The 20,804-nt window shown below is 35.2% G+C and overlaps 4 protein-coding genes across 4 annotated transcripts in view; 2 read left to right on the forward strand and 2 right to left on the reverse strand.

Annotated features, from left to right (window-relative positions):
* Positions 1-2,555: 2,555 nt before the first annotated feature.
* Positions 2,556-2,968, reverse strand: LOAG_00630 (hypothetical protein; the record flags this gene model as incomplete). The annotated part of the gene is made up of 2 exons (XM_003136170.1): positions 2,556-2,900; positions 2,936-2,968. The coding sequence occupies 2 exons, from the start codon at positions 2,966-2,968 to the stop codon at positions 2,556-2,558; spliced, it is 378 nt and encodes a 125-aa protein (XP_003136218.1).
* A 4,608-nt stretch (positions 2,969-7,576) lies between these two features.
* LOAG_00631 (hypothetical protein) lies at positions 7,577-8,128 on the reverse strand (the record flags this gene model as incomplete). The annotated part of the gene is made up of 3 exons (XM_003136171.1): positions 7,577-7,698; positions 7,742-7,874; positions 8,048-8,128. The coding sequence occupies 3 exons, from the start codon at positions 8,126-8,128 to the stop codon at positions 7,577-7,579; spliced, it is 336 nt and encodes a 111-aa protein (XP_003136219.1).
* Positions 8,129-10,263: 2,135 nt separating this feature from the next.
* Positions 10,264-13,114, forward strand: LOAG_18303 (hypothetical protein; the record flags this gene model as incomplete). Its single annotated transcript, XM_020450965.1, has 3 exons — positions 10,264-10,297; positions 11,423-11,553; positions 13,022-13,114. 3 exons carry the CDS (start codon positions 10,264-10,266, stop codon positions 13,112-13,114), a joined length of 258 nt encoding a protein of 85 aa, XP_020305300.1.
* Positions 13,115-16,135: 3,021 nt separating this feature from the next.
* Positions 16,136-20,804, forward strand: part of LOAG_18304 (homeobox domain-containing protein) — a gene marked incomplete at both ends in the record, with an annotated part of 13,237 nt that continues 8,568 nt past the window's right edge. The window contains 6 exons of the mRNA XM_020450966.1: positions 16,136-16,352; positions 16,616-16,715; positions 16,957-17,095; positions 17,224-17,345; positions 17,810-17,972; positions 20,350-20,548. Of these exons, the coding sequence (XP_020305301.1) occupies positions 16,136-16,352; positions 16,616-16,715; positions 16,957-17,095; positions 17,224-17,345; positions 17,810-17,972; positions 20,350-20,548 (940 nt within the window). The remainder of the gene's footprint in view (positions 16,353-16,615; positions 16,716-16,956; positions 17,096-17,223; positions 17,346-17,809; positions 17,973-20,349; positions 20,549-20,804) is intronic.

The following is a 20,804-nucleotide window of genomic DNA, read 5'->3' on the forward strand; positions in this document are numbered from 1 at the left end:
TATTATCTTGGCTGCTGATATCTCAATTTCATGCACTTTCTCCACTTTTATTAATGTTACTAAGCTTTGCCGTCTAAGATATGTTTTGTGGACTTTCACCTTGAACTCTTTTTTCTTTTCGTGCCGTTTAACGTGGTTGCTATATGAATACCTAGATCTCTATTTTGAGACTTTGAATAACCTATCAGTTTGATCGCTCTTTGATGTATCAACGAAAATTCAGATGGTAATTTCCCGATAGCTAGAGGCTGATTTCAAAAAATTTCTCGTTGTTATCAACAAAATTACTGTTATCATTCATTTGATTTACGATTTAAAACTGTTTTTACCGTTGTCACCACAGTCATTACTAAATTATATGGAATTTAACATGAATTTTGCTGTGAATTTGTGAAATTACTATTACTGGTGCTGCAGAAGAGTCTAGAAGATATTAGCTGCAGTTTATTGAGGAACTGATAACTGCTCATCATTATCACCAAAATTACCATTATTAGCATTCATTTGATGCCATTTTCGTGGGAATTTTTGTAGTTTCCAGTTCGTTGCATTTCATTTGGCCATATTCGGAGAGCGACGGACAGTTTTCAAATTATTTCAGCATTGAAATAATTATGATTGAAAAAGGTTTTTAAATGCGTATTCGGCATAATATTGTCGCTATTGTCACTGTGAAACCCCCACTCAAAATTCCTCTTTTTTTTAATCAAATTTTAGTCAGAATTAAATTTCTGGTTGATGCATTCAAAACCCGTGATTTATTCTAAACCAGTATGCATTTTGTTTGTTCCCTTTTCCTTTGCTCGCTTCCTCTGTCATCTTTTAATTGATGTATTAAGTTGAGACAAGTAGAAAGGCATGAGTGTCATTTGACACTTCATATTGAGATATGAAAGATATTCTTCTGTGCTGCTGCATTGGTGGTTCTAATTTGCTAATGCTGCTCACAAGCTCTTGTTCTGGCATTTCTTGATACTGTTACCGAATCAATGGTTACTCTTGTCAGTGATCTGCCCACTGACACTGACAGTTGAAAAGTGCGGGAAAATTTGGGATAATGGAACATTATGCTTGGCAGTTTGAAGAACTAAAATGAGAAAAACTGTATCTAATCACATGGTTATGGAGTTAAGGAAGAACGAGGTCGAAATTGAGATTTTTATGCTTCTCCACTTGCTAAATTTAAAGGAGAAGAAGCTTGATTTGCTTGTTTAGTAACAATTCTAACTTCAAATAGACACTGTTGGGTGCGTAAATTCAACAGTTGCGAGGAGAGTACTGGTACTGATGCGCTCATCATGACATACTAATAATGGACTCGCGCATGTGTCTCTATGTCTGTTTGTCAGTTTATTATTATCTTCGTATGCCTGTTTGGATCAGAGCATTAGGGGACGTGGGATGGGGTATGTAATTAAGTTTTAGTGAATGAAATTCTATAATGGAGGTTTCTAGTAAATCAATCAGTCGATACTTTAAAAATCATTATGAATAACTTTTATCTAGAAGAGGAAAGGAAAGTCTAAAATGATTTTATTAATTTCACCCAAACGAATGTTAGTGTGATTTCCGCTCACTATAATTTTTTTCCCCTTTTTCCTCCACTTTTTTCTACTACCTCCATCCGCACCCATTACCGCTAAAGCTCCTTTAATCTTATCGAGTCATTTCTTCTAAAATGATTTCACTTTCACCTGCTTGTCGGATTGAAACGTCTTTGCTCATTGATCATTACGACTGATTTCTGGCACGAATTAATGCAAGAATTTAATGAACAAAAATGTCTCCTGATTGATAGAAGTAAATGTATGTGGTGATGGAAACACCTTCTCTCTAATTGTTTCTAGTGTCTCAACTATAGTATTCATGCTCTACGCTTGTCCAGCCACTCAGTCCTTTTTTAAACTTGATTCCTTTGATTAGCTGTGTGGTGGGCAACAAGTGCCTAAAGCTTACAAACTTAATGATAGCAATAGCAGTAAGCACTCTTATGATAGCAGTTGTGCTGGAGAATATCGATGTGCTTGTCGTCTCTTTCTTTTTTTCTCGTAAGCTGTTCGATCGCGTTTGGTTGGGATGAAATGTAGACCTCACGCCCAAAAGTCACACCAAAGTTATCAGGTCTAAGGAATCGATGGCACTGCGTGCATAGCAACAAAATTTCATGTATGGTGACAAAAGGTCATTTAGACTTGTTGACAAATGAATCTAGCCTTCTTTTTAGAATGTTTCACTTCTTCATTAGCATTAGCCTGAAAATGGGTTACTGATCGCTTGCCCGAAATCTTCAGTCCTCTTCCTGGTGTTAGCTTAGCTTTACTGTGTTCGACTGTTGGGCTTCTTACTTGAGGCTCATTTTTGAAGTGCGGTTATTTCTGTCTGTCGGAGCCGTCATCCTGAAGGCTATAATGCTTCTTGTTCTTTCTAGCACCACCAATATAACTCTCTCCATTTAACTGAACTCATCAGTCTTGCGTCTTTTTTCTAAATTTTCTCAAGGACGACTTTTATCTCCTCCAGCATTGCCGTTCAATCCTTCTCCTTCCATTGCCCTCTCATCCTTCCCATCTTCTGTTCTCTTCCTCCTTTTCCTTTTTTTTCGGCGTATTGGGTAACGGATGTGCGCACAAAATTAACATTTCCCAATTAGTTGAGAGACATGAAGCTGCCAGAAATCTTCCCTTTGACTTTTCCCAAATGACATGAAATGCAAGGAAGGAATTTCCCCTGAAAGCAAAGCACTTGCCCATCCCTCCTTGTTCATTGTAGCACTTCAGTTGATGAGAACGACCCTCCATGCATATACTCATACTCATTCCATTCCATTCCATTCCATCCACATTCACACACATACATAAACGTTTGAAAATTGCCGTTTGCAGTGCCTTTTGTTTTTTTTTCTGGAATTTCCTTTCATTTCAAGAAACCAGCTAACGATAGTCTGCCCTATCACTTTGCCACCCTCCATATTTACTCAAAAAAGTTGCTTAAATTGAGCACGATATTATTTTGTTAATCTTACTCTATTCTTGAATCAGTCTTTCTCCCACTCATCCTACAGATATTTCACTTCTACTTCTACCTTTGTCATGTTTCCTTTTGAATACTTATGAAACATTTGACAGACGTAAACATAGTGGACATACGAAGTGCTAAAGGAAAATGACAATTTTATAAAGGGAATAGTCATCTTTCCTGCATAATGTACCGAACGGTTTTACATCCAGCTAAGAGCCAATCTTTCACCTAAGACGTCATGTGTAACCTTATACGCCACATGAGGTCAACAGCATTGTGTTCATGCATTCCAGATGTTATATGATAATTAAATATACTGATAATTAATGGAAAATGCAGCAAGCAATTATGCTTCTGATGCAGTGCGGTAATCATTATGCGAATTACTATAACTGTCGGAACTTTATAATCAGTTCTTTGACCATGTGCAAATTTGATTACAAACACTTGCAAGGTTTACATGCAGTGTAATCGATCTTTTGAAATTCTTGTTTCTGTTAGCTTAGGACATGTGCAATCATGTGAAGCAAGATAACTAGGATTGAGACAATGAACGATGTTGGTGAATCTGCGACTGTACACAAGTATCTGAAAATTCAAACGACCTAGTTCCTTTTTGCTGAAAATTAGCTTTGTAAAATAATTAACGTTGTCAAGAAATACTAAAAGTGCTTTTCTCCTTTCTGACGTGTACAAAATTGTATGTCGTTATTTCCCACGAACTGATGTGTCGAACTGAGATGGTAAAAGGATAGCAGTATTCAACTGCAAATATCTGCACATACAGTTTATCGTTCAGAATATTGCTGCGCAAGAATGTTTCTTGTTTGTTGGTCATGAAAGCGTAAATTATTCGACAACAAACGGCATTAGCTGCGTGCTTAATCGTATCATGAAGCCATCTCACTTTTAGCTTACTACTTGTTCTTCACTATTTTTTTTTTGATTTTCCCTAATTGTCATCAGTACTATTATCATGGAACTGGAGAATCTTTCTCGTCAAACGAAATATTTAGGTTCGAAAGTATTGATATCATTTGCTTGGATTCAGTAACAAAGAGTCGGTATCACTGAACTGGGACGAAGCAAACCCAAAGAGGTCGAAATGAGATCAAAATATAAATATGAATTAGAGGAAAAGAGAACAATAGGACAGGAAGTTATCAATGTCATAGGTATCGCCTATACCGTACTGCTTCCAACTTTAATGCCTTCATTTCTGAATCTAAATCTTCACTGAGTCTTAAGAACCAATGAGTTGATTTTCTCCATCGCTTCTTGATTGTCGTCGACACTGTTCACTGTAATTGTCTTTATCACCAATATGATCGCTACTCTGTAGTAATATTAATCATAATTGATTATCGTCATTGTTGTTATGATCCCTTCGAAAGTGATCCCATCCATTCCCACTGTCATCTTACAAAAACAGTTATCCTTTTGAGCATCATCGGAGCATATCAACAAAAGTTTTTCATTGTCATTCTTTAGCTTTTCCCAGAACTATTCATTTCACCAGCAGCCCTGCTCTCTCACCATTCGTTATCACGAAGCTTCCCTTTCGAACTTTCTTTTTTTTTCCACTTTTTTCCAGTTCCTTTTTTTGAGTTCTCTTGGACTGACGTGATCGTCTCAACAGATGCTTCTCCTATAAACTTATTTTATTAGTCAAAATACAATTTTTTCATCTAATACTCCAGACGAATTTTCGAGAAACTGTTTAAGAGGAAGGGTGCTCTGACAATTGATATCTAGAACTCGAAGCAAAAGCATAGTCTGGTGTGTTAAACTAACATTGAACCTAGGTGACATTTTCCTAAAAGAAAATATATAGCTCGTTAAGCTGATATGTCACTGATAATTTGAAACAACACTAATACTAAAGAAATTTTTTTTAGGAGCAGTTGACGAGGATGAAGTTAATGACTGCGCGGCGAAAAATTTTAATATGAATGAAGCCGCTTATTGCTGCCCGCATTGCAACTTCATTACTGGTAAGCCTTTTCTTCCATTTGAGGTGCAATTTTCCTTGCTTGATTAGAAATATTTTCTGTAGGAAATCCAGAAACTTTGCTAGCCCCCTGATTATCTCTTTTTCATCTGTTTAGTGGACGTGTATATCGAGGACAGCTGCAGTTTTTATTGGAATTTTTGATTTCCTTACTAATTATTAAAACACATCTTGAATATGGTTCAGAATTTGAAAATACTTTACAGATATTGTCCAGCTTTCTTATTTGCTTCATGATTTTCTCTGATAAATTTTCTTTCAGCCAAAAGGAATAAATCTGTTGTGGAGAGCAAAATCTTGAATTCTATTAAGTGCGCCAATATGTAAATTTACTTCCTTTATTCTAGTTCTTTTATCAAATATCTTGCCGAAATATTCGAGTTTTTTAAATCGTTCAGGGAATATTGCAGGTACAGAAGTGGAAAAGTCAACAAATAACGATTAAGCTTTCTTTTTTTTTTTTCCATAATGAGTTATTGAAGGCACGAAGTACAGCTGATAAGAAAATGACTAATCACTCGTATTGTATAATTGAAGTGTTCTTAGTTTCCTGTTTACTCATTTCCTATTTAGTAGGAGAAATATTCCATATTTTCATATCTTTTGCTATTTCCTATTGTAACCGTCATTTTTCCCCATTTCCATTTCCAGTTGTGATCCTTATTTTTATAAGGTTTATGGAGAGGAAAGGTTTAGCTGATCTGCAAGTATGCAAACCATTAGAATCAATCAGATTAGATTACTGTAATGTGGAGCCATTATAATACGCTCTTATGCTTTCTCAATTGCAGTAGTCTGACTTTCCAAGATTTATCCAAAGTATTTAAGACAATTTTGCTCCAAATATGTTAAATTATAATGCGTTAAGATTTATTTGCAATTTTATTTCTAATAAATTAGATGTAGCTTAATCGCAGTCGCAAATTTAAATTCATTTTGGAATGCATAATTTAATAAAAATAATATTTTAATATATGAATGAACAAATACGCTTTAAATTACATAAGAATTAAGTCAGTTTATAGTATGTCATATTTTATACAGACGGATATAGAGATGCATAATTTCAGATAATGATATTGTGTGAAGCGTGTTCTAGAAGGCGTATTTGTTACATTACATTGAACGAGTCAAAAGAATACTTCCCTTAAGTACCTTTTCTATTTGTGGTCTTCAACGTTATTTCATTGAACTTTTGAGAAATATAACTCAGGCATTTCAAAAATGTTGAAATAATTTGATTCATTATCTTATTTCTTCGCACTGACAAAAGTATTTTAGACGAGCTTGTTATGACCTCACGGGATGATCCTGAAGAAAATTGTTCCCCATTATTTTTGCTTTTAACAAAAGTTAAGAACGGAGCAAAATATGAATCATTACTCCATCTTTTGCAATAACTGGATAGATGTATTCTGAATAAATTTAAACTATGCGCTAAATACGCTTTAGTTATTTAAAGTCTTGAAAAAAAAAATCACTTTAAATCACTTTCACATTTCATCTTTTCGATTGTCACTTCCAGTGCTGTCAAGAGATAAGGAATTTCTGAGATTGTGCTAAGGCTTTGCTGCATGATGTTTTCAGCAGATGCTTACTAGCTACAATTTAAAAAACTAGTGAGGGCCTTTGATTTACATGTACTTCTTCTGTAATATTTTCTTTCATGTGGTAAGGAAACAAGACATTAATTTCACTAAACTTATTGGTAAAACGGAAAGCACTGATAATTCTCTTAAATATAATGTTTAGTAAGTAGCATTACAGATGTCTCAATCATTGTCACTATTATGGTAGTTATAAGATACCGACAGTAAGTGTTGGTATCTTATAACTAACCATAATAGGGACAGTATTGTGAAAATACTGTAAGTTGCTCCTTGTGTTTCATTATTGTCATAACAATAGAATTTTGCCATTTCTGTGTTGTATATAAACTTTAATGAGAAGGAATATTCCCTTATCGGTGACTTAAGCTATTTTTCTGTTAAGTGGTTTGTGAAACCTTCTTGCAGTAAGGCAGTAAAGCATTTAACTACATGACTTATTGAGAGGTGTAGTGTATGCAGTTGTGTCGATACTCTGATGATAATGGTTGGTAATGGTAGCAGTGTATTACAGAAAGAGGCAAGAGTCAAATAGAAAATTCATAATTCTGCTCGTACAAAAAATTTTTGATTTTATCGAAGAATGAGTTTAATTTTCATTGCTTATTCTCTCGCTTTACTAAATTTTTATTAACACTCGCATTCTCATCATCATCTGGCTGTTTTCTTTTTTTCAGAAACAGATTTTCTCAACTAAGTTTTTTTTTTTTGTCTTCACATTGCACAGTATAAGTGAAGAAGAATTATGGAACAGTTGTTGCTTAGATTAAAATAAGACTACGGTAGTATCATGGATTTAGAGAAGAATTAGTTGGTCAGTATTTACTATTCCAGAAAAATGTCTGCTTTGAAGAAATTCTTCTGATTCTTCCAAATGAATGGTAAAACAATGTTAAGTTGTTTTGTCTAACAGAAGAAGTCTGATTTCGTTTTTTTTTCGTTAGATTACAGAACGAATCCCTTCATCAGCATTTAATGCTGCAGTATAATGTGAGAAAAGAATGTCTTCCAGGGCTTCATCATCTTTCCTCCATGGAATGTCAATGAAGAGAAGCATCTTTTCTCTTTTTTAAAAAAAGCATGAGAACTGTATCTATTATTGTACCTGCAATTATCCCTTTCCCGTCTTCTTCCCATCCGTTCCCGTCCCGCCATATTATGTTAATAGTTGAAAATAATAGATTACATACGGCGATTAACTGTTTGGCTGTGAAGTAGCGCTCATACTCTCTCTCCGACTGCATAATATTAATCTTTTTGTTGTGGTTCAAATATCAAATTTAACAGGAAATAACATTAATTGAGCATTTGGATAAAAAAACATCTTTTCATTTACAAGTGAAAGTAAAATTATCTGAAGAAGAGAAGTAAAAGTTACAAAAAATTGACCTGTAATTTCAAGGAAGCTTACTGGAAGACCACGGATCTGTTCGGTGATGATCATTTCAAATATTATACATGGAACAATTGCGGGTGAAGTCGATTTGCTCATTGTGATTTCACGAATAACAGTTTATTGTTGAGCTATTCTGTCATGTATATTTACTTAAAAAACCCGACTAACATCTTCGAGATCAACAAGATTCTACAGTCATTTATTGCATCATGTTCTATTCCTTCAGTTCATTCACTGACTGAGCCAGTGCCACTTTGAAAAAGCTAGTCTTTACTCACTATTTTTTTCTTAACTTGCTTGAAGCTTTCCGAAAAGTGTACTGATGTATCCTGACTTGGCTCTTCGCTGTCACAACTATTCAGGTCACTGTGAAAGCTTGATCGTTTAATCATGAAAAGCTCTGTTGCAATGTTTTACAAGGCCGTATTAATGAAACGTCAATTAGAAAATACATGAACCAGTGACGTGAAATCTACTGGTAGAAATCAGATTCCTCTAATTGCAGCCTTTTAAACGAATGTAGGCTTTTCTTTTTCCTCCCTTTAATACTTCGTCCTTTCTTTAGCTGAGCAAGAAATTTTTTAATCTCAATTAAATACATTATTTGTTACACAAGGGGTACATTTGATAAAAATGGAAAAAAGAAGTGGAAGGAGTAATGTGGTAACTTTTTTTCCTCGGATAAAATTGGCGTGTTGTAACAAACTTTAACCTTTTCAAATCACCTTTTGCTGTTCTTATTTCACTGGCATACTTTACTAAATCTTGTTTTTAATTTTTAAGCGGCTGTTTTGCTAAAGGAAAGCAGATGAGTTCTTGTTTTAAGCTGGTTCACAGAAAACGGCACTTCATTTCGTTCCTCATAATTTTATGGTTATAATCCTGAATGAACTTATCGAGAGGACGCACGAAATTGTTCGGATTGCTTTGCTAGTCAATAGATGAGAATATCCTTATTTGAAACTTCCAAAAATGCGCTTTGTTGTTCTTCTCATAATGACTTACCTACCTTATATTAATCAGATTTTATTAGTTTCTCAAATTGAAAGAAGCATTTCCAATTAGCGCGAGAAGAAGGGATACACTTTGTGGGAATGATAGTATCTTTGAAGCCTGTAAGTAATACATAGTATCAAAAAATAGAACTGCCATCTAGCTTTCAAGTTTCTAACATCTCAAAGCATCTTTGCAGCTTTCAGTTGTAGTGTCTAAACAAAATGGGGAAACTTTTTGTGCGTCAAATAAGCAGTTTTTTTAAGGAGGTGGATAATTTAAGATTTATAAAATCTGTGGACATTTTTAAAAGGATGCTGTTTCTGTACCATCATTAGCAGTAGTACAGGACTCACAAAGCAAAAAAGACGTGATTTGCAGTTTTTTTTTTTTTTGATTGAAAAATCGCCAAAACCCGCTACAGCGGCAACTTCTAGCGTTTTTTGATGTAGCCGGTATGCTAACCACTCTTCAGAAAAAGTCACCAAAAAACCAGAAGCTGTTTCATTCTGCTCGATATTAGACTGCGTGGAGACACCAAAAGCCAAAAGCACATCAGTCAACTCTCCCATCAAATGTATTAAAAAGGTATGGGCTGTTGCAACAGTGGTTCTATTAATAACAGAAATTAATGGCGTGAAAATTTTATTCTTAGCAGATGTTTATCTCGCATAAGGTATAAGATGGCAGGAAGTCATAAATTCAGCTGTAAAGATCCAGTACCAAAGCTATCGTGACACTTTTAAATAATAGCTTCAAGCATTGTATCTTGAGTTGCCAACATCGCTTGTCTCTTCATGAACTGTCATCACGAAAGATCACTGTCGAATCTCTCTCGGCAGGCATTTTAAGTTTCGATCCGAAGATAGGTATATAAATTGATAGTATTCGGTTCAATGGGCACCACTAGTCTGAACATTCAATTTATTTATTTCGCTTCGTATTGCCCAAAACCACTTTGCATTGATTGAATAAATACATACAGAGGCAGCAGCACTAGCGCCACATGGGGACCATATCATCTCCTTTATATAATATGAAGTCATCATATTTTTCGATAAACTGCTTCTCGATTCGACAGCATTCATCTTAATGTCTGTTTGAGCTCTAAGCTCCGCTAATATCTCCTCAATATTTTATCAAACACTAATACTATCACAGTCTTTACCGGAATCAACCATCCTTTATTTTGTTAACCAGTTCAAAAATCAAAATAGTTTTTCAGAAATAAGCAGAAGATGCAGAGTCAAGCATTCCACATGAATGGGTTTGGTGTGGTAGCTAAGATCACTTTTACACTGGAAAGATTTCATCATTTTTATCACCAATTAACAAAAGAGAAATTCTTTCCCAGTAACAGATGGTAATATGAATACCAATTTTAATCTAATCTTGCGGTTTACAATACTTTATTTTACAGTAACTCTTCAACATTTATCTTTGGGAAGGTGGAAAGGGGATGAATTGTTTTTTTAAACAACTAATTTGTGGATGATAGGATCACTGTGATTACTTCTGAGTCAGTGTAGTAGGTATAAACATTTCACATATCTCATATATATAGTGAATTAGGCTGATTAGAACAGGATATTGATAAATGGTGGGAAAAGAGGTGTGGTACTATTCACTACAATGCTTATGTTCCGCATTACGAATGCTTTTGTTCTGCAGTATTGATACTTGGGTAATTCGTACTCAGGTGTTTGAGGTGCTGGTTGGCTGTTTGTTTCGTTTGATTTCAATTTAGAAAATTCTTCTTTGCTTGTCTCAACTGATATGTATTCCCCTCACACTTTCCTGTACTGTCGTCTAAGTTCTCCCATTCCCTTTGATTTTTTCATCTTACCTATATATTCCTTTTTCCGTTTGATTTTTTGACGGCAACTTTATTCATCTAACGAAAAAATTTCCCACGCATATTAAGCAATATTCATTGTCTTTTATTCAGTTTGAACTTCACTGAAATTTTTTACCTATTAACGTATTGATCCAATGATACAGAAAAGTGTTTCAGTATTTTCGGAGATGCAATCTTACTTTACGTCATGATTTTTTCTTAGCAAGAAGCTGGATTTGTACTTTTGATGTGTACTTTTTTGGTCCAAAAGACAGAATAGCTGTGTGAATAGTTATATGCTCAGTTTATTTCTGATTTTTCTAGAAGTGATAGTACATCTGATTAGTGGCTCAAAAATTCTCTGAGACTAGTTTGTACCTGAATATCTCAGGATTATATACCGAAATTTTTGAAAATCAGACGATATCTATTGTTGGTATATAGTAATTTGGAAAGCTTACAAAGTACAGTTCTCTCGCTTTTCAATTAAACAGGCTCTGTTTACTTCTCATTTTCATTTCCAAATATCACAGTTATATTGGACAAATGTATCATTTCAGAAACGAAAGCAGAATTTAGTGAGCACAAAACAGTGGTACATTCAACGAAGACCGATGGTGAGCCAACGATGGCCGAACTGTGTCCTCTCTGTCCATGCAAATGTATCGAACTGCGTACACACCTTGCTGAGGTATCTTTTTCTTTTCACTGATCCATTTGAATATTTTCTCCCTGATATGCTGGAAATGAAATGTTGAACGAGTTCCATCTCTGCTTGCTTCAAATCATTCTTATTCTGAGAATAATTCTTAAACATCTAAAAACTAGTTCTTTACATGGCAGAACTTTGTAAGATTATACCGAGATGATGTTGACACATTCTGTAGAGCATATAGAAACCGAATTCCTTCAATTTTCCAAGAATGAGGTTAGTTAGTTGCATAGGTTTACTGCTATAGAGTAAAATACATCCTCGAAGTCAATCGAATACTTATTTTCCGAATTATGACTTAGGAGGTGTGAGAAAACTGAGTTAGTGTTTCTTTCGTACTTAAATATTTTAACTTGATCATATTCCTGTCCAATCTTTGGATAAAACTCTTAATCTTTTGTAATGGTAAAAAAAACGGAGGCAAAATTGAAAAAGTAAATCCCTCGGTGACTTTCGCAAAAGGATTATTTGAAATCTGTTGGCTAATGTTTTAAAAATAATGATAAAATCTATGGTCACGTCATACTTTTATTTTTCTAAACAAAATTATTTTCAATAACTTTAAAAATAGTGGGCCATGATAGCAACACCGTGGAAAGAATTGCCTGCTTGGAAGTTAAAATCATTAAAAATCATTCGCCCGAGGAATTTTTTAATTGTTTTAAAACTTTAATTGATTTCATCCCGCTTTACCTCATCTGTTGACGATGCTCCTCTGTCATGTCTTTCTTCCTCCATTTATTGCAAAATTTATTCGGAATTTAAAGCAATAAGAAAATGGGTTGGGATACTTTTGTCTTTAAAGGGTAATAGACATCTCAATGTTCAATTAAAGGAATGATGGTCAGTCAGGCCACACTCTTTCCAAAAGAGTTCGCAAATGTCGTTTTTAAACTGAGATTGCGCATATGTCAGTTCAGTTAGAGCATTACTGCACTAAGCTGCGATAATTTAACACTTGTATGTTAACAGTAGGATCTACATATAAATTGGAATCGAAAAATGAAGTTCGATTACTTTTTCTCTAACACGAAGCTGAACAATTGTGGGAGAAGTGCAGTCAAGTTTCTTTAGAACTGCTATTGCATCTATTTCGTCGTCTTTTCCATTAAGCTAATGAATAAGCCACATGAGCAGAATTTCAATTTATGAAGGTAATTTGTTTGTACACTAAGGACAAGCTCGAAAACCTGATTTTGGAACTAATATAATCACTCTTCACTAATATATCATCAAGCAATGACAATGACAACACTGCCAATCTTCGGCCAGTAAATATCCATATAGCAAAAATGCTGCGACTTCAACTGCACCAAATGTTGTGTTTCTGCATGTCTCAGCCTTTAAAATATAACATCCTTGTTGATTTCAAAACTGCCTAATGGTTTTAATTTCAAACTATTGAGTCTACTGATTTTGAGTTGTATTATTATTTTATTGTTTTCAGGAACATAAGATAGCGGAAGAAGCGATTAAGCGGCTGCTTTTGAGTACTGCGTCATCGAGTCTGCTCAACGATTCAACATCTGATAAGAGGTAACCCTCAACATTTTTTTTTTCCTATAAATCAGCTCGGTGAAGTTGATACGTACTTTCTTCTTTTTTTTGCTATAAATCAAAGAAGGTATTATCACTCGAAGCTGGAAGGGAATATTTTTATATTTTAATGTTATGGACCGAAGTGTATATGTATGTATATGTATATATATGGCTTATGGAGAATGCATGGGCCTTGTGATAATAGATTCATGCATTTTCAGTGTGTGTTAAAATTCAAGGTTATAGAGAGAGTCATAAGTAATACTTGTGAGAATCACAAGAAATTGACCACATTTTTGATGATTGTCTAGCCAATCCCGATGTATTTTTTGTAGTCGACCAATTGATGTCGTTCGAGACTTCACATCGTACTTCCAATGTTGGTGCCAGACATAAGCATGTTTTTTGTGTATTATCTGATTCTAAATCAATTCCGTCTTGATCACTACGAATCTACGTGGTAGTATCATATACAAGAGATACACCATGTCTTGGAAGTAACTTTATTTCCCTCTATTTGATTATGTTTGTTGTTTAAAAAACTGATTACTAACAGATTTGGCGATAAGTGGGATTAAAATTTGTGAGAAGTAGGGGTAAGAGAATTGTGAAGTCGATAGATAATTATGTATTTAAAATGCGACTGTTTTTTAGCGCTATAAAAGCAGTTCATCAATAGGTAAACTTGACTTCAACAAGCTGTTCAAAAATGAGTTAGGTAATTGAGTTAGAATGAAAATAAGTGCGGGAAATTAGAAATTAAAAAGTCATATGTGTTACTGTCATTAAAACACGTCTAAAATATGATATACGTTCGATGCAATTTTCGCTCGTCGCGAGAGAGCTTTCTTTTCATAAAATGCCGTATTTCATTCATGACGTATTTTTGTAAAGAGCAAAAGCAGTAGCGGCGTTTTAGTGGTTCGAAATCTGCCTGTTTTTTACAGCCATTTTCCCAGCCGCATCATTTGATAGAGGCTGATGCTGTACTCTTTTGCGTTTCCTCATCCTATCCCTTCGGTTTGCACTAATTTCCATAATTCCACCAATTGTTTGTGTTGTAACAAGCAATGCGCTCGATTAAGATGACACCACTTCTCTTTCTTCCCCTTTTTGAAAGTTTAAATCTTATTTCCAACTTCATTTTTAATCTCCCTCAATTAACTGTTCGTCTCCGAGGAAGTGAAAGCTTCGTTTTATCGGTTCAATGAAATCAGTCCGTGCAGTTTTTAATTGCATGTTGCAATTAATATAATAAATGTTTGGATTGTAAAAATCGTCCAATATACACTTGTACGAGATACTTTGTCGTCCAACCTTGTTCTACGGTAGTATCTATCTCAGCAAGCAGACACGCAACACAGCGTGCTTTTCCACCACCAGCGTTGCATACTAGTGCCAAAAACATCGATTGTCCTCAAATTTTCTTTTACAAAAACATGTTATCAAAAATACACATGGCATTACATAATGATGAGAATAGCTTTGAAGTTGGGGAATGATTGCTTAATTTTATACTTGATGGAAAGGTAGATTTTGGCTCATTTTTCTGGTGCCGTGAATCCATCAGTCAGGAATACTTCCCTCTCCAAAAATTTTTAAATGCGGCAAACAATATGCAGTTTTTCTATACCTTCCCAACTTGGGATAGGTTTTTCTATTTGAAGCATGCAAATTCTTAGAACATTTCCAAATGTCGTCTTTCGCAATCCGGAAAGCAACACGAATTCTCTTTTTTCCAGTGAAGAATACCGTATAATGTTTCAGTAACGTGTCCAGTAATTGCTAGTTTTTGATAAACGGAAGTGTTCCTAATAACAAGTATTTTGAAGCTCTTTCATAGTTTTCTGAATTTAGGTTCTTTGCTTTAACTCAAAATGTCATAATGGAGTTAATAGCCGTGCCTGAAATCTTGAAAGAGAAAGCTTGTGCACCCATATCAGATCTTCCGATTTAGTTTAACTTTCTGACTTCCACAAGAATGAGATGCTAAGTGTAATCAGATTGATTGGTAAGAATAATAAGATTTATAGGCCTTTGACAATAAGGTTTTATATAATAATGAGGTTTATAGGTCTATAGGCCTTTGATAATAAGATTTTATAGGTTTATAGGCCATCCAATGCTTCCCATTTCTGATGCAGCACGAAATTAGCTTGCTTAAAATCTGTTTCAGAAATTACGTTCGTGTATAGTTTTCTTATTATTCAAAAAAAGATATATGATTGGAAGTACTGTTCCTTCATATCTCTGAAATGGTTTGCCTAGCTAACTTAATTTCGAAGTCATCCTCTGCATGTCGCAAGATGGTGGCAGTAGTTTTTCTGGTTCGTACTGTCTTGAATTGAAATTCTTTAAATTTGCTATAATTCACCATGTCTAATAGTTCATAATGTTCCGAAAGTTACCGTGCCGACATCGGTGCAATTATTATTATAGGGGATAGGGAAAGGGAGGTTCAACATCGCAGGAGACGACTCCTATCTCTAGTTTTGGAGTTTAATTGGAATTGCTAATGAGAAAAGGAAAGCCGTTTATGTGGTTGGTGGTGCTTTATACTTTTGATTTATTTATTGTATCATTTTGTAGACAGAATGTCTGCTCCGGATGGGTTTTGCTGCTAATCTGTCCATCGTTCACAGTTGTTAATTTATTTCTACCTTTTTACAACTTGTTTATGAAAAATAAAATTTCTACAAGGAAATAAAGTCTCTTCAAATTTGTTGCTTGTTGTTCACGGATTTCATTGATGGTCTGGTAGTTAACTATGGAGCTCGCACCTCACCTATTACTCATTTCACTAAGAGCTCTTTATTACCATCATTATCTCTATTACAGTCAAATTTAACATGTGCAAGGCACACTAGATCTTGCATTCTAGAGCTTCTGTAGTATTCTGGTTCCAGTCTAGAAGCCAACACTCGACGAAATATCAGTATTATTTTTGTCACTGTCATCGTTATCACAATTTTGTCATTGTTGTTACCAGGGTTGTCACGTTGTTATTTATGATCTGTTATAAATGAGTAACCAAATTTATAGTTCGAAAAAGAAAACGGATCGACAAATCTACCGTTACCATTGCTCACAGTGCTCGTTGGCATTTCGTACCGAACAACGTCTTGCCAGCCACACTTTGCACCATACATTCCGGTCCAGTACCCGTTGTACCAAATGTGATCAGAGCTTTCGCTCTCACGAAATGCTGAAAAAGCACAATGCTCAGGAACATACCAATGGTCAGTTTTTCTATTTGAATCTTTTTAAAATCAGTTTCCTATTTGTCCGGAGTTTTCCCCAAACCAGTAGCTTGAAATGTAAACCCTTTCCCTGATATTTCTGAAGTCTGTCCCATGAACTAAATGCACAAGATCTTAGTGAGTCTTCTGCACTACTAACATTCTGTGGAATTTAGATAGCATTTCCCCATTATTATTCATCAAATAATGTAGGCTGTAATTTGGAGAACTTGAAACATTTGTACCAAAAAACTGTTTTTTAGGTAAAACTTATAATTCACCGACCACAAGCTCTTGCCATTCCCAGTCAATCGAGGCAACGGTCGAGGATAAAACTGAGACCAGTCTTGTTGATCCGTTAAGGTTACTTCATTAATCCAGTTTTATAACTATATTAATTTCAAAATTTTTGGACCACCTATTTCCTGAAGGAATATGAGAGGTTCGGGGAGTATATTAATTAATGATTAGTTCAAGAATTATGCATCCTCATAGCGCTTGCTTAATGCATATTGCTTCGATTATTGACAGCGAATTGATGAAATTTGTGACCTGAATCCTGTTAAATCGGAAGAATTAGTAGTGTCATAAATTGCACTTCTAGACCCTTCAAGTGTGAATTGTGCAGGGAGAATTTTGAGCAAAAGCATCAACTGCTGATGCATTATAACTCAGTAGTGCATCTTCATAAGGCTAAGAAAATGCTCGAGGAACAGTCGAGTAACTTTCAACCTAGTGCACAGGTTAGAATTTTCATCTTTATTGGTCTTTCTTTTCCTCTTTTAATTTTTGATTCCTAATTTCAATTCATTTCATTTTGTAGACCGCTAAATTGATTCAATAAATCAATAATTTCAGCACTATTTTTCAGATACTGGCAGCACTGCAAGCCTCAACAAGTTCTCAGTCGTTACAAGGAGGCTCTAAACCATTCAGATGTAATCTATGCAAAATGGGTTATGGACAGGGTTCTACTTTAGACATACACATAAGGTATCCGGAAGTTTTAAACTGTAAATGCATTTGTTGTTTTTAAATGTTCTGAATGCAAGTACACTCTTGATAAAAATTCCTGGTTTTACTACTTCGTGATTACTATTTTTCAAAACTATACAGTTCATAGCTCTGGGTTAATCATCTCATGATAGAATTTTTATTCATAACTGAAGGTGACTTCTTTCATGTTAACATCTGAAATTTTGAAATTGGCGTTTTTTAAAGAACAGAATTATTGCCATATTTTTTTAATTCTGCATTATGATATTATGATCTTTTATTTTTTTTTTATCACATTGTGATTTTTAACTCTACATTTCCTTAGATTGATATTGTGCTCTTCTTACCTGACAGACTATATTTACATGGACATAAACACTATTGTTAGAAATTAGCAGTAATTGGATCACAGTATGATAGTGGTATGATTTTGGTCATCTGATGCGTTTTGAGCTTTCCAGATCTGTTGCACATCAGTCGCGCTTGACCAAAATAGCTGAACTCTTAGCGCAAGGTGAAATTGATGGCTGCAAATCGATCGTAGAGCAACCAGGCGGTGCAACACAAACGGCATTAGCTGAATTAGCTGTCAAACATGATTCTACTACTACCAATCCATTGCAGGTACATTGATTTTTTTGGGTAGAATTTATCTGATAGGTTAGTTAATGAGGTTTTCGCATCACATGGCGTTATTGGTTAACGACCCTTTATAAAATATATATCTTGAAAGGAAAGTTTTGTTGACATATGTAAGCTCTTCCTCTATCTCTCTCAGTGCCACTTCACCATTATTAACGGCATATACTTGTATTACATTTAATTATTCAGGCTACATTTCCGTGTTTCTAGAGCTTTTATTGCAGAAATTTTCATACCTTCATCATGTATCTTCCTAATTACTCCAAATTTATCATACTTCTTGCCGAACTTCACAACGCCTCACACAGTATCACCATAACATTTAAAATTATTACAAAAAATACTGTAGTAAGTCATTGCTATTGAAAGTATATTACAACCTTCAGGAGCAATGCGTGATAAGATTTCAAGAATTAATCGGTAATGTTATGTCACAGCTTGCACTTCCGAAAGCTTCCGCAATATTTTTTTAGCAATTATAATGTCTCGCGTTACTATTAATAAAAATAATGCTTTGGGAAAGAACCCTGCTGATTCCTGGGTATTCTCCTTCTGTAGATTTAAATCTTAACTTTGATTCACATGCCGAAAAGTTTACAGAATTAATCATTGAATTCATTATTCTGTCTTAGTCCATTGCACTCCCTTCTTTTTCTCCTCCTCTCACAGTTCCCAACACTTTGATCAAGTGGGATGACTGAGGTAGTAGATGGTTGTTGATGATGCTCCGGTCGCTTGCCATTGATTTTCCCCATTTTTTTCAGACATTCCTGTACATATGACACGCTTGGAAATTTTCAGTCTTAAACTCCAAGTATTTACATGTGCGCTGTTAAATTTCATCACAGCGAAAACATTATATCATATGAAAATGAATTCTTGTTTATGCAAAGAGTGTGACTGACTGTACGTGTATGCGTGCGCGCCTGCTACCGCGTCACACTCTACATTGCTTGAAGTTTCATGATCTTTTAGTGCTGCCACGGTGTTATACTGAATCCGTCACTATTGCCGGTTGATCTTATTATTACTGAGGGGAAGCGTTTTCCCGGTTCTCTGGAGTTGAGTATTATTCACTGAAGGAGGTCCATCTCCGCAGCATATTTCGCTCGGTCATCAGTTGGCGGATTCTTGCCATCTTTTGTTGAGAGAGACTAACGTGATGAAGTTCCATCGGCCATTTACATATCATATTTCACTCCCTTCCAGTGGACTGCGAAGAATTTGTGATGGCTCAGTCGGCTTCACTTCATCACTTCTTTCTCTTCTCTCCTGTTGAAAGTTGTATATTCTCTGCATTGTTTCAAACTCTCACCTTCCATCATACTCACTGTCTTTTGTGCCACTAATCTTACGTCTCTTTATAACACACTTATTTCCTCACAATTGTTTCTCCGACCTCTCTCTTTCACATTATCAGTTTCACGCTCTCATGGGCATTAACCATAACAATAATTACCGTATAATCTGACGGATAAATGATAAATTGTGTCTATGTGTATGTGCGTGTATATATATATTGAAAGGGGAACAGACATATATGGTTATATCTAGTGATTCGATCCGTTTGTGCGGGCCCCAATGTTGTCTGTGTCAGTTTTCGGGTTTGGTCCTCCGAAGATGTGCAAGAAATTTCAGGAAATCCAAAAAAAGTTGACAAAGTTAACAAAGGGCCAATATCAAGCATCTCATTCTTTCCCTACTCTCCCTGTCTCTCTTCCTCTCTCTGCTACTTTTCATGGCTTTACACAAAACAACGTTACTGAAACATTCATTTAAAAAATCCAAGACTCAGAAGATTGGAAGCTTGGATTCCTTGTTATTTGAGATGTTTCAAAGCGCACAATCAGTATCGCCCTCCGTAGTAGTACTTCTTTTTCTTATAATATCCATAAAATTTTTAAATCTCGCAGATATTCATTTGGAAAAATTTCCGTGCTAGTGTTCATTGTTTGGTAAGGTATGAAGTGATAAAGTCAACATCGAATACTCCACAAATTACTTGTATTGACTGTAGCCCTGTAATATGATATTTGTTCCACTATAATATTTGTTTCACCCTAACATCGGCTTTGTTTTATCCTTTGCAAGCTTATCAGTTTCAATTTTTTTTTAGATAAATCTCATATAGGAGTTTTTCCAATTTGCTTTAGTTCCGGCATGGTTCAAATAATATCTTTGAAGAAGGAACCAACTATCAATCCAGCTGATACGTGTTACTGACAACAAATCCTGATTTGGTGGCTTTACCGACTCTTCACTCCTTATCCAAAGATATACATAAATTCCTCTGTCAGGAATGAAAATACTAAATTTGGAAAAGTAGTTGATTTCTGATTCAGAAAATTCACTGTTGCAGAATGGGTTGGAACAACAGCAGCAGTCAGCTTTAGCAATGATCAGCATGTTGAATATGGCGCAGCTTCTATCGATAGCATCCGCTGGTCAGACTGCTCTACCGAACGACATCTCAGCAGCAACAGCTTCTCAAGCTCAGACAGCATTAGCAAGCATAGCCGCTGGATTTTCGCCTATCATCGCCCCATTTGGAACGCTGAGTTAGTTGCTTCTACAGATTAACTGGCTTTCTTGCAGAACCAGAAAGAATTGCTTATAACTCATCATGTATGAAATGCTTAACATCACACGTTAGTTTCAGCTGATTGCCCAGATTGGAATTACCAGGTCCGTCTTCACTGATTTCCTTTCTTTAATTAATGGGCGGGAAAATCCTGAGATGCCGCACAATCCGGTTAAAAATCCTCTTTTCTTGCGTTTTTCTGGCTCTTTCGTCATATGATATAAAAATCTGTC

This window comes from Loa loa, assembly GCF_000183805.2.
Source record: "Loa loa unplaced genomic scaffold supercont3.254, whole genome shotgun sequence".
Lineage (NCBI taxonomy): Eukaryota > Metazoa > Nematoda > Chromadorea > Rhabditida > Onchocercidae > Loa > Loa loa.